The 12149-nt window shown below is 44.0% G+C and overlaps 2 protein-coding genes across 2 annotated transcripts; one reads left to right on the top strand and one right to left on the bottom strand.

Moving 5' to 3' along the window:
- Positions 1 to 136: 136 nt before the first annotated feature.
- On the bottom strand, positions 137 to 6811 carry dnajb4 (DnaJ heat shock protein family (Hsp40) member B4). The gene is made up of 3 exons (XM_058061445.1): positions 6290 to 6811; positions 2929 to 3521; positions 137 to 679 (listed from the first exon to the last, which is right to left on the bottom strand). Exons 1-3 carry the CDS (start codon positions 6498 to 6500, stop codon positions 449 to 451), a joined length of 1035 nt encoding a protein of 344 aa, XP_057917428.1. The 5' UTR covers positions 6501 to 6811; the 3' UTR covers positions 137 to 448.
- slc25a24l (solute carrier family 25 member 24, like) lies at positions 6555 to 11561 on the top strand. Its single transcript, XM_058061444.1, has 11 exons — positions 6555 to 7376; positions 7486 to 7808; positions 7881 to 8007; positions 8319 to 8406; positions 8609 to 8720; positions 9029 to 9187; positions 9260 to 9397; positions 9484 to 9594; positions 10523 to 10690; positions 11150 to 11288; positions 11358 to 11561. The coding sequence occupies exons 2-11, from the start codon at positions 7686 to 7688 to the stop codon at positions 11543 to 11545; spliced, it is 1353 nt and encodes a 450-aa protein (XP_057917427.1). The 5' UTR covers positions 6555 to 7376; positions 7486 to 7685; the 3' UTR covers positions 11546 to 11561.
- Positions 11562 to 12149: the final 588 nt, after the last annotated feature.

The raw sequence follows: 12149 nt of genomic DNA, 5'->3' as shown, positions 1-12149 counted from the left end.
AGTGTTAGCAGCAGAGGCAGCAGCTGAGGCCTGCTGGCTCGTCAGAATTAGCAGCACAGTCCAATATTTCAATATTGAACTTTGTGCACTGGAGCTGGCATAATAAAACATTCAAATATGCTCATAATGCCTCAGTAGTTAATATGGAAATATTTATTTTCAAAGTCAAGCTTTACAAGGTCATTTCTAAACGCAGACACACAGCAGAACCAAATGTTGCTTGATAAGTCAAAGTAAAGCTGGTCGGCAATAACGGCTGTCACGTCTTAAAGAAAGCAGGAGATCGTTTTGATTGATTTTGGCACGGCACATTTCTGGGTTTCACCAGGATTCGTATCGGCGTACGTACAAAGTCTTGGCAGCATGCATGGGATTTATAAAAACACCCAAAAAGAGTGTCGATATTGCACATCTATCAAGGTGGGCGTCCGCACCTCGCTGCTTGGCTCTATGCCGGTAAATGCCGCTTCAGGACATCCTTGGCATTGCCGGGCAACGTTTCGGGAAAGTTCACATCAAACTCCACCACCAGGTCTCCTCTCTGCTCCGGGTTTTTGGGCAAAGGCAGGCCTTGGCCTGTCACAGTCTTTCTCATGCCAGGCTTGACCACATCCGTGATCTTCATGTTGCACGTGTTGCCGTCTATCGTTGACACGGTAACGGAGCATCCGCACAGCGACTGCAAAGATAGTGCCAATGTAGGCGGCAGAAAAGAACACAATATTTCTCCTTTATTATTCTTAATAGATTTCACAGACTTGCTCATTATCATTTCTAGATTTTAAATATACTATAACAGTGAGTATACATGCCATCCCCGAACTTAAAGGCTGTGTTCATCAAGGTGTTGTTCATTGTTCTGCGTGTGTTATACGCATGGACCAAATTTTGATTTCAGAGGTAGGGGGATGCAATTAGGATGGGGGAGGGAGGAAAAGTGGTCGGTGTTCATCGAGGACTCTAGCTAGTACCGAATCTTGCTCATATTGAAGGAAATCTTACATAAATGTCCGTGTATGTTTACTCTCAGAGACATCTGACACGGCAAACATCGCATACTTATTAGCATCACATCCGCTCATTGGTCAATCAATAAAACTCCAGCTGATTGGCCCAGGTTCCACCGACCTTTACTGATCTTTATCATCATTTCAAACTGTTTAGCTCGGGAGGAGTCCGCCGAGTAAATATTTTCTCTCGCAGAGCGTCACCATGCCACACAAAATTCCTATTCTTGGTGTCAAAAGAACTAAACACATAGCAACACAATAGGTAGACAAAAACAGACAATACACTACCAACGGATAATGCAGAATATTGACTACTATGTGAGGTCTAACCATGTGCTTTTTTTTTTTACAAAAACTATACAGAAAAGCACTCTGGGAAACAGGAAGTACTCCCAGCAATGCTACATTATATAGATCGATTCTATTAAGAAATAAAAGCACACACACACATAGTTATGTAGTGTATCCTTAAACTATCATGGGGGTGATAATAGAGCTGTGTAAAATAAAGCGCTTGCCTGAGTTAAATGTTAGCCATCCTTTACATCATAATCTGATTGAATACAACACTTTCGTTTAATATTTACTCCACAGATCGACAGCCTCAGCAAGTGTTGATTGTCGGGAGGAAGCCGCCACACTGGAACTGTGGCATTCGGCTTACAAACTATCGCCTTCATTCATATTAATGTCTGCTTGCTAACTGTTAGCACTCGTGTAGCCCTGCTACTGGCACAAAGAGGCTTGATAACTTAATAAATGCTCACTCTCTTCTGTGTTAATTTCATATAGAGCCAATGCACATAGACCCATGCAGAGTGAACCCTCATCCAGCCTGTGTAGCACAGAGAGACAGAAACAGATGGCGCAGACACGCAAACACTTATATTAATTTATCAATTCATCAAGCGCTCATAATTCTCACTCAAAACACCTAAATGCTTGAGGAACATATAATCCAAAGGTAAATCCAGAACCTGTTACCAATTCCCTGTATTGGTTCCAGTCCCAACTGTGATAAGTGATTTTTTGAGTTAGAGCGTCGAAAACCTGTCTACAACCTTCAAAATACAATTTTAGAGCCCTCTATATGTGAAATAACATCCACATATTTACTTTTACACTCCTATTACCCAATACAGTAGACTCCTGTTGCTGTGTGTTATGGCCGCAACAGTAGCCCGTGTTTTTTTTCGGGATTATTGTGCCTGAAATTCAAAGCTGCAATAAAAGTTATTTTATTCCGGCAATCAAGTCTGGTTGTTGTGTGTCTCATCCAACATTACATTAACACCTAGTGACCAGTGTAGAACACTACATATCAACATCTCTGAATGAGTCTTTCAAATGTCTTATATTTTGTATTTTAGTTAATTTAGCTTTTGTTATGCTTAAATGCTTGATTTGTGCAAAAATGAAAAACTGTGACGAGTCAAGTCACAAAAAGTTAAAGGCGTTATGTGGCAATGGATGACTGTATGGCTTCCTTTTACACTTGCATGGAAATAGACGATGTTAGAATGTGACTTAAAGCAATTCAAATTCAACCACCCGTATAGGTTTGACTTGTGGCTGGTCAGAGTATTCATTAGCGGTGCTTATGGACAGTATGTCACTTGAGAGGGTAGCTAATAATACCAGGATCTGCAGACTGAATGGCAAACATTCTGTGTAATTAAAGGCTGTTTAAATATTTGCTCAGACGAGTCCGAATGAATCACATCATGCAGAGAAGCCAGTCGAGTAGGATGAATGGTAAAAATACATCTGGCCGTGTGAGCGCGTGGGCGAGCGCCACCTCTCTGATCGCCCCGGTGATGTCGGGTGTTTTGTCAATGCTTATGAAGCAGATTACATAAGAGGACGGCTTGCGTGGAGATGGGTATAATGCTCATTCAGTGTGACTCTTTTGTCTCACCTGTCGCAGGCTCACACGGACAGGATACACAATGTTGGAGCCTTCCCGCCTGAAGTGAGGGTGGGGTTTGTCCTTGATGACAAAAACGATGTCAGCTGGGATGGTGCTGGGGGACTCGTCTCCCTCCCGTGGGAAAGTGATCTTAGTTCCTTCCTTCCACCCGCGCTTGATCTCAATAGTGAGGATCTTATCCTCCGTGCGCATGGTTCTGCCGTCCGGGTTTAGCCTTTTGCGAGAGATCTTCATCCTCTTGGTGCAGCCGTGGAAGACCTCCTCCAGGGTGACCCTCAGTTCGTGGATGATGGCGGGGTCTTGCTTGCGCCGTGGCTGCTGCTGTTGCTGTCCTCCCAGGCCGCCGTGTCCATCCCGAGGGAATCCGTTCATGTTGAAACTGGTGAAGGAGCCGAAGGGATCGTTTCCATCCACCTCCATGTCTTCATCATCACGCCCATTGGCCTTGCGCCCGAAGAACATCTCAAAGGGGTTTGAGCCCCCAAAGAATGTCGCGAAAGTGGCGTGAGGATCCCCATGGAAGGTATACGTGAAGTTGTTGCCTTGTCCGTCACCAGGAGGACCACTTCCTCCCTTGAGACCTGAAAGACAGAAACATACGATACTTAGGACGCTTTCACACTTTCATCAAAGATAGCACTGTGTTTATTTTGTGTAAGTAAGCGGTTGTCTGTGTAGCATTATAGAGTGTGCATACAAGGAGCGTCTTACCTGCATGCAAATTACAAGCTCATCGATGTCTGGAGTTGCTAATAGCCTTTTCACCACAGTGGGTGGGTTGACACGCAAAAAATTACGCAAAAAATGTGTAATGACCACATGTCTACTACCACTGTGTGTCAAGATTATCTGCAATTAGTAAAGCAGCGGTGCTTCTGACAAAGTGTGTCCGACAATGAGTGCTCATCCTTGGGAACGTGAGGTGGATGCAGCGTCCTCACATCCCGGTTCTCCTGAGCGCCAGCATACCAACTGTGTCTAGGTTCCCACTATTTTCAAGTAGCTCTCCAAAGGTTTAATTCATTTGTTATTAACTCCTGTACTGACAAAATTGGAAAGTGGGGATTGACAGTAGTCTGGGGTGCTTGGATGTGTGACCAATTACAGGGGAGTGGGCATGCCCTGAGGCGAGCCATGGATGGAATAAATTAAAGGCAGACGGTTATGGAAATACAAGGAAATACAGCTGGAATAGGAAGATCTACAAAGCTTTCGGTTGGGGTTATTGTGTTTAGCTGCTCTATAGAAGTCCAAAAGGGCCCAAAAATGAGCATAATAAATCCCCTTTAACACAGTGCTAAAACTCATTCAAACGGAAGAATCTTAACATCCGGCTGAAATAAAAGATATAGGATGACAACTTATCTATTTATCAGTGCTCATGCAAAGCTTTTATCAAAATTTGACCAGGCAAAATACACATTTTTAAACCAGACTCTAACATTAATTAACCCATTAATCATGTTCAATATTTCATTTTCATGACAATTACAAAAGGTGTATGTTTTTTAAGTGTGCAGAAATGGGGATACATGGATTCAAGTCAAATGTCTGAAGGGGAACGTGACTGTAAAAACTTTGGGAACCACTGCCCTAAGACATAGGGTGAGGAGCTGGGTCATCCAGGATTAGCTCAGAGTCGAGCCTCTGCTCCTTCACTTCAAGAGGAATAGAGGAATAAAGGAGCCAGAGCCACTTAAGGTGGTTCGGGCATCTAGTCCGGATGCCTCCTGGACTCCCCTGGTGAGGTGTTCTGAGCATGCCCAGCCAGAAGAAGGTCGTGGGGCAAACCTAGGACACACTGAGAGATTATGCTTCACAGCTGTCCTGGGAATGCCTTGGTGTCCTCCCAGTGGAACTGGAAGAGGTGGCCAAAGACCAGGAAGTCTGGGCTAACCGACAGAGACTGCTGCACCTGCATGTGGAGGCAGGGCTACTAGCTGATAGCTACGGTTGCTAGCTACTACCCTAGCTGCAGTTAGCCAGTTCCGTGACTGATGATGTGCTCGGGCAGCGGACGGTCAACGTTTGCTGAGGTCAGCAAATATGAAACAAAACAGTGTAAAATGGTGCGCACCCTAAGAGTTGACAGTTTAACTCCTGTACCGACAAAATTGGAAAGTGGGAGTGGGCATGCCCTGAGGCGAGCCATGGCTGGAATAAATTAAAGGCAAACGGTTATGGAAATCCAAGGAAATACAGCTGGATACATTGCAAAAACATACAATACACACATACAGGAAACATCTGTGTTTGTTGATGTCTACTACTGTCCACTAGTGGCGTAAATGTGAATGACACCTCTCATTACTCAAATTAATGAAAAAAAATGTTGTGCTAATATTGAATATCAAAGATATGTGTCCATGGCTAGCCTACTATGAAACTTTGCCATGGTTTAGTAAGACCGCTAACCTCAGTCCGATCCAACTGACAGTTGAAGGTTTACTGGAACTCATTCATTCATTCATTTTCTACCGCTTATCATCACGATGGTCGTGGGGGTGCTGGAGCCTATCCCAGCTGTCTTCGGGCGAGAGGCGGGACTGGACTGGTCGCTAGCCAATCACCGAGGGTGGGATTGAACTCGGGTCTCCAAGCTGTGAGATCTGCGCATTAACCACTAACCACCGTGCAGCCATTTACTGGAACCCCTCTATTAAAATCATTTTCTTCTGGAGCATATTTTTCATCATCCCAAACTCTCTTTACTACAGCAGCTTTGAAAAAGAGCTTTTTCCTTAACATTTAAGGAGTTCTTACCCAACTCACACTTTCCAGAAAAGGTGCATTCATGTTCCCAAACTGTAAAGATCAAGTGTTAAGGGAACAACAGCAGAACCTTTAAGAAAACCGATACAGACTATTGGACCGCCAAGAGTAAAATACTTTGTTCGGGTGTAGAATACATGTGTAGAGCACATAACTCATAACAGTCTAATTCTGGGATGTCAAACTTGTTTTCATCAAGGGCCGCATCACAGTCATGGCTACTCTCAGAGAGCTGCTATTAAAGTGAGAAGTCAAGGCAATAATTTGACATGCAAGTAGTTATTTTTAGCAACAAAACATGCTTGGAATATTTTATTGCATGAACATATAATATTACAATTTCGAAAAACTTCACACAGTACAATTTTTGACCCAAGGATTTCCAGGGGCCCCCAAAAGACTACGTAACCAGCAAAAATTGCCTGCATTACATACTCACATTTTGGACCTAAATGACTAGGTTTGCCCTGGGTCCCCCAAATGACTAAATACGCCCTTGGCCGTGACCTACAGCCCAACATACATACATGATGGGCAGCAGGTGTTTGAATTCAGTTGACAGAAATAGATACGTTACCTTCTTCTCCGTGTTGATCATAAATGTCCCTTTTCTTTGGGTCGCTCAGGACCTCGTAAGCCTCGGCGATCTCCTTAAATTTATCCTCGGCGGCCGCAGACTTGTTCTTGTCTGGATGCCATTTCAACGCCTGCTTTCTGTACGCTTTCTTAATGTCGTCTTCTGTGGCTCCTTGATTGATGCCCAGCGTTTTATAATAATCTTTGCCCATCGTTGTTTTTTTTTTGCCTTTAGCCCCAAAGCCTCGTCGATGAAAAGGTAGAGAGGAGAAATGGGCAGCTGGTTCTGGTGGCCGGGAAGGCTTGCTTCTTCAGTCCGGACTAACGTCCACTGAGTCGGATGTGAGAGAACATTTGGGAGGCGAATACAGAGCTCCGTGGAGCTTGTGTGTTATTATTATTTTATCCGAGCTTGCAGTGTGACTCTTTAAATAGACAAGCGTCTCCCTCCCCTGTAGGCTGAAGCAGCCTCCGACGTTGGTCAAGCTCGGAGCCTGAGACCATTCTACTTCCGGGTTGTGTTTCAGGCGGGAAAGCGATAAGGCACGGTGATGTTTACTTCAACATCTGTTATGTTGTTTTAAAACGTCATTGTGATTAAATGTCAACTACCACTTTGTACTTTCAACTTGATAGTACCCTAATGTAGCTTTATTAACGCAATAGAGTCGATATATATTCGTCATATATTACTAGGATGTAGAATTGTATTGGAGAAGGTAGACTAACACTGTTATTTCAAATATGAAATATGTCAAATGATTAATAATTAAAAATAATGTGCAAAACATAATATTCCAAGAAACAGACTTCGCAGCGTTTGTGCCAAGTGTTTATTTTGAAATGGTGCTTCTGCTTTATAAAATAGAACTTCGTGGTATTGACGATTTGGTGATTCACTGGGAGCCAGGAGAATTTTCTAGAAGGCAAATTGATTTGTGTGGTGTGTGTGCGAATGTCAGTCACTATACTGGGTCCCAGTTTGCATCAACCAGGTGACTAATAAAACAACCAACTGACAGTGACAGAACATAACAGAACAGTTTGTTCCGGATGTGACGCCACCACTAACCGCACGCTGAATACAGGTACTGTACATAATGCTCCATGTATTCTAAGTGTATTTATCCGTATTATAGTACATTATTATGCATGTGTGTGTATATTTTTAAATATATGGATATGTTTGATTCCCAGTATGAAAAGTGAAGTTAGCATGAACGAGAAAGGATACAAGACCGCCATCAGGTGCAACTACAGTGCCATCTGCCGTATCAAGGTGGCAATGCAGTTTCCCCAGACAATGCTGCTGCAGGGGATGCTGTGGTGGTGGTGGTGGTGGTCCACTCGCAGTGAGTCAGCAGCGGAGCAGGTCTGCAGCGAAGTCATCTGCACCAATGGAGCAGTTCCGCGGTTTATTTGTCAAACTGGACCAGAACAATGACGGCTTCATCTCTCTGTCGGAGCTCCACAGGGAAATGAGCAAACATGGCATCTTGGCGGCAGATGCCAAGGTCCAGGTATAGGATGATGGATGGTGACATCCGTTTCCGAGCCTAACTGACGCTTTTCTTTTCATGTCTATCCCCCAGAATGTCATTGATTCCTACGACAATGACAACAACGGTGTGCTGGACTATGATGAGTTTCTCAACTACATGATGGACAGAGAGAAGAACTGGAAAATTTACTTTCATCAGCTGGACAAGAACAAGTGTGGTGAGCCCAAAATAAGAATGCATTTAATATGATGACTTTAAATGTGCAAAAATACTCTTTTCCTTTTAAAAAATACCCACGTGGGCCACAGCATTAGGTACCCTTGCACCATCTATGGAGAGCCAATACAAAAGCAAGAGTCAAAAATGACAAATTCAACCTACCTGCAACCACAAGTTATTAGTATTCTGTTTGTTCACCCTGAATGTATGGCATCTCATTAGGTTGGGCAGGTGTACCTACGTTTGTTGTCATATTCAGTCTCTGCTGCATTGCATACAATAATTGTTGTGCGTCTCTTTTCTGATTAGGAGTGATTGACCAGGAGGACATCATATGTTTGTTTAAGGAGTTAGGAGTGCTCATTTCAAAGGCCAATGCCAAAAAAGTAATACAAATGTAAGATTTCTTTGCACCACTGAACCTTTGGTATATAAATACTATATATACAAAGAATAATGGGGTTATCCATTCATTATTCAACCTCACATCCTTTTTTTTTACTAAACAATATGCAATGCATGGATAACTTGTGCAAGTTTACAACTAATATTAGTAAAAGGTACCTTAGCTGTATTAAGTGCGATTGTCTATTAAACAGGATGGACACGGACAATTCGATGACAGTGGACTGGGACGAATTCCTGCAGCACGTCATCCTCAAGCCCGTGGACACCATCGGGGAGTTGGTGTCGTCATGGAAACACAGTCTGGTAAGAACAGAGGACAGAATTCAAATCTGACAAGTAAATACACATTTAAGTAGCATTCTTTATTATCTATCCATCCATCCATCCATCCCCAGAGGGCTAAGCCCCCCCGTCCTCAGAACCTAGTGACGCCCCTGGGGCTGTCAAATAATTACACATTTTAACCAGATTAATTTCACTTTTCAATTAAGTAATCATGATTAATTACCATTTGAAACTATGCCAATTTTATTGTATTTTGTTGAAATAACCTACCTATTAACACTCAATGGTCAGCATTGACGCAACGTGCTTGTCTTGTCGTCTTGCAGATTTTCGACATAGGTGAGAGCCGAGCGTTGGCCATTGAGTTTCCCGAAGACAATTCTGGTGTTGGTGCATGGAGGACATTTGTTCTTGGTGCGGGATTGGCTGATGCTGTATCCCGAACAGCCACAGCTCCCATCGACCGCCTCAAGACCCAACTGCAGGTCAGCGCCTGGAACATAAAAACTTCATAAAAGACTTTGTGCTATCTTGTATTGACATTGCCCACTCTGTAGTTTTATGGATCCAAAGCCTTCTCTCAAGGCTTTCAGGAGATTCGGTCCGGTGGCTTGCGTTCCATGTGGCAAGGCAACGCTGTCAACGTGCTAAAGGGGACGCCGCAGTCCACACTTCAGTGTCTCATCTATGCTCAGGTGCCGTAATGCCTCCACCAGCTTTGTTCTATCATTCGTTATTCAAACATCTCCTGATCCCAATCAACCTTTTCTCCTGGGCCAAGATGAAGGTGTCAGTGCAGGACCGAAGTCAGAAGAATCTAAGTGTCCGGCAGCGCTTTGGCTTGGGTTGTGTTTCTGGTGCCGTCGCTCATGCTGTCTTCTACCCTTTGGAGGTATCCACATTTATGTAAGGTCCATGCTGGCAATTTGGACATTTTCTGCAAAAACATCGAATAATCATGCTGGAATGTGCCACCAAACCGGACGGTGGTTAGCATGTAGGCCACAAAGTCAGGAGATCTGGAAGACCTGTGTCCCCTTGGGCATCTCTGTGTGGAGTTTGCATGTTCTCCCCGTCTGTGGGCAGGTTTTCTCCGGGTACTCTGGTCTCCTCCCACATTCCAAAAACATGCTAGGTTAATTGGAGACTCCAAATTGTCCATAGGTATGAATGTGAGTGGGAATGGTTGTTTGTCTATATGTGCCCTGTGATTGGCTGGCGGCCATTCTCTTGCCCTAAAGTGAGCTGGGGTAGGCTCCAGAATACCCCTGCAACTCTAATGAGGATAAGCAGCATAGAAAATGGATGGATGGGTGGATGAATGGATGGATGGATGGGTCCTATGCTATTAATAGCCAGTCGGGCATATTTGCTTGGTATGTGAGGACTGCTTCTCTAGGAGACCCGAGTTCAATTCCACCCTGCATGGGCCATCTCTGTGTGGAGTTTGCATGTTCTCCCCGTGCATGCGTGGGTTTTCTCCGGGTACTCCGGTTTCCTCCCACATTCCAAAAACATGCTAGGTTAATTGGCGACTCCAAATTGTCCATAGGTATGAATGTGAGTGTGAATGGTTATTTGTCTATACTGCCCTGTGATTGGCTGGCTGGGCACCAGTCCAGGGTGTACCCCGACTCTCGCTTGAAGACAGCTGGGATAGGCTCCAGCACCCCCACGACCCGTGAATGAATGAAGACTGCTCCTACAGTATTTCCCTGCACCAAGAAATCCTCCATTGATGTATATACAAACTCCCAAGAATATTACAGTTTCTGTTTTGTCGTCTTCATAGCTGACTTTCCTAAACATTTGTCCAACAGGTGTTGAAAGTGAGACTCAACCTGCAGCAAGTGGGCACCCATCACGGGGTGGTGGCGTGCGCCCGCTCCATCTACAGGAACGAGTCTTTGTTGTCATTCTACAGGGGCTTCAAACCCAGCATCCTGTGCATGATCCCTTATGCAGGTGTGGAGTGTGCAGTTCATCAGGTGAAACCAACACATCAAACCATCCAACACACAAACATACAAACTTTGGTTTTCCAACAACCCCTGTTTGGAAAGGATTGGGTTTTCAACTGAAATTTCACCAAATTTGGACAGTCGGTTCCTGTAGACCGTCTGGGTTATACTACAGTATTGCATGTAGCAAAGTGCGTTGACGGCATTGATTGTTTTTCAGCTGTCTTGGCTCACACACAGTACTACGGTAGATAAAGAATAACAAATATTCAACAAATTCATCTCTTTAATTTGTCATTTACAGTATATGTTTATTCGGCATGTCTCTACAAAGTGTGGTTTTGGATGTCTGGAATGTATTAGGGATTAGCATTAAGAGAAGAATTGATTTGGTTTTTATATATTTATCGGGACGGACCCTTTGGAAGGGATTGATAGCAAAAGCCGAGGTACCACTGTACTTCTATTCATTTGTGTCCATGACAGTCAATCATGAACTGGGCCCAGAGTGATCCAGCCTACAGCAGTGACTCCAGGCTGTTCGCCTTCAGTTTTATGGCCTTTGCTTGTGGACAAATGACCAGCTACCCTTTGGCGGTCATAAGAACACAGCAGCAAGCACGAGGTGCAAGCACTTTATATACTTTCGACATTTTCCGACAATTTCATCACCAGCTGTCTTTATTTTCCCCAGCCTTTTCCTCGCATTCACATGCTGCATCAGGCGTGCTGCAGGGCCTCCTTGGGATTTACCAGAGACACGGACTGAGGGGATACTACAATGGAATGGGAGCCAGCTTCGTCAGGGCTGTTCCATGTGCACTCATCAACTTCATCTTAACAAGAACATTTGAAAATCTCTTTTCCTCGACGGAATCCTGACATTTAGCATTTCGGTGTTGTGTTCTCAAGAAGAAAATGAATGGGTGTGATTGGATCAGCCACATTGGATGAGCTCGCGTGACTCTTGAAGGGATCATTTTTGATTTTTTTGTATGACATCTCTGTCAGCAGTGCATCAACAGTGACTTAGCCCCCTATTTAATCTCGTGAGTCGGGTTCTCTGTGATGAGAAATGTCATTCCAGTTAGGTGGTGGGGGTAAGTAAAGAGCTTGGCTTCTCAAAACAATATGCATTCCTTGTTTTCCACAGTGTTTACATGCACGGATTGCGATGCCAGGCGCTGTGGAACACATACACAACAATAGACACGCAGCGATATGACGGGAGAGGAAGTAATGCTGATTTTTTTTGAGGAGGCATTTTTGTCATGCAAATGTTACTCTTTACTCTTTTGAACGCATATTGTTTTGAAAAGCCAGACTGTTTACTTAAATGCCCCCCCTAAGTTCCTCATCACCGAAATCCAACCAGGACTCGTCTCATGGGAAGAAGTAAGAGGTAAGTCACCATCGATGCACTACACAGCTGATGGGGATGTCATACAACTTCATGTCTAAAAAACATGCAACTGAACTAGAGGCA

The sequence above is a fragment of the Doryrhamphus excisus genome, chromosome 22 (assembly GCF_030265055.1).
Source record: "Doryrhamphus excisus isolate RoL2022-K1 chromosome 22, RoL_Dexc_1.0, whole genome shotgun sequence".
In the NCBI taxonomy this organism is placed as follows: domain Eukaryota; kingdom Metazoa; phylum Chordata; class Actinopteri; order Syngnathiformes; family Syngnathidae; genus Doryrhamphus; species Doryrhamphus excisus.
This window is presented reverse-complemented; position numbering and strand designations above follow the sequence as displayed.

Coding starts and splice junctions, on each gene's coding strand:
- slc25a24l (XM_058061444.1), top strand. CDS start 7,686: ATGGAGCAGTTCCGCGGTTTATTTGTCAAACTGGACCAGAACAATGAC. Junction 7,809..7,880: donor CGGCAGATGCCAAGGTCCAG/GTATAGGATGAT, acceptor TCTATCCCCCAG/AATGTCATTGATTCCTACGA. Junction 8,407..8,608: donor GCCAAAAAAGTAATACAAAT/GTAAGATTTCTT, acceptor TCTATTAAACAG/GATGGACACGGACAATTCGA.
- dnajb4 (XM_058061445.1), bottom strand. CDS start 6,500: ATGGGCAAAGATTATTATAAAACGCTGGGCATCAATCAAGGAGCCACA. Junction 3,522..6,289: donor TGATCAACACGGAGAAGAAG/GTAACGTATCTA, acceptor TCTGTCTTTCAG/GTCTCAAGGGAGGAAGTGGT. Junction 680..2,928: donor TCCGTGTGAGCCTGCGACAG/GTGAGACAAAAG, acceptor CTATCTTTGCAG/TCGCTGTGCGGATGCTCCGT.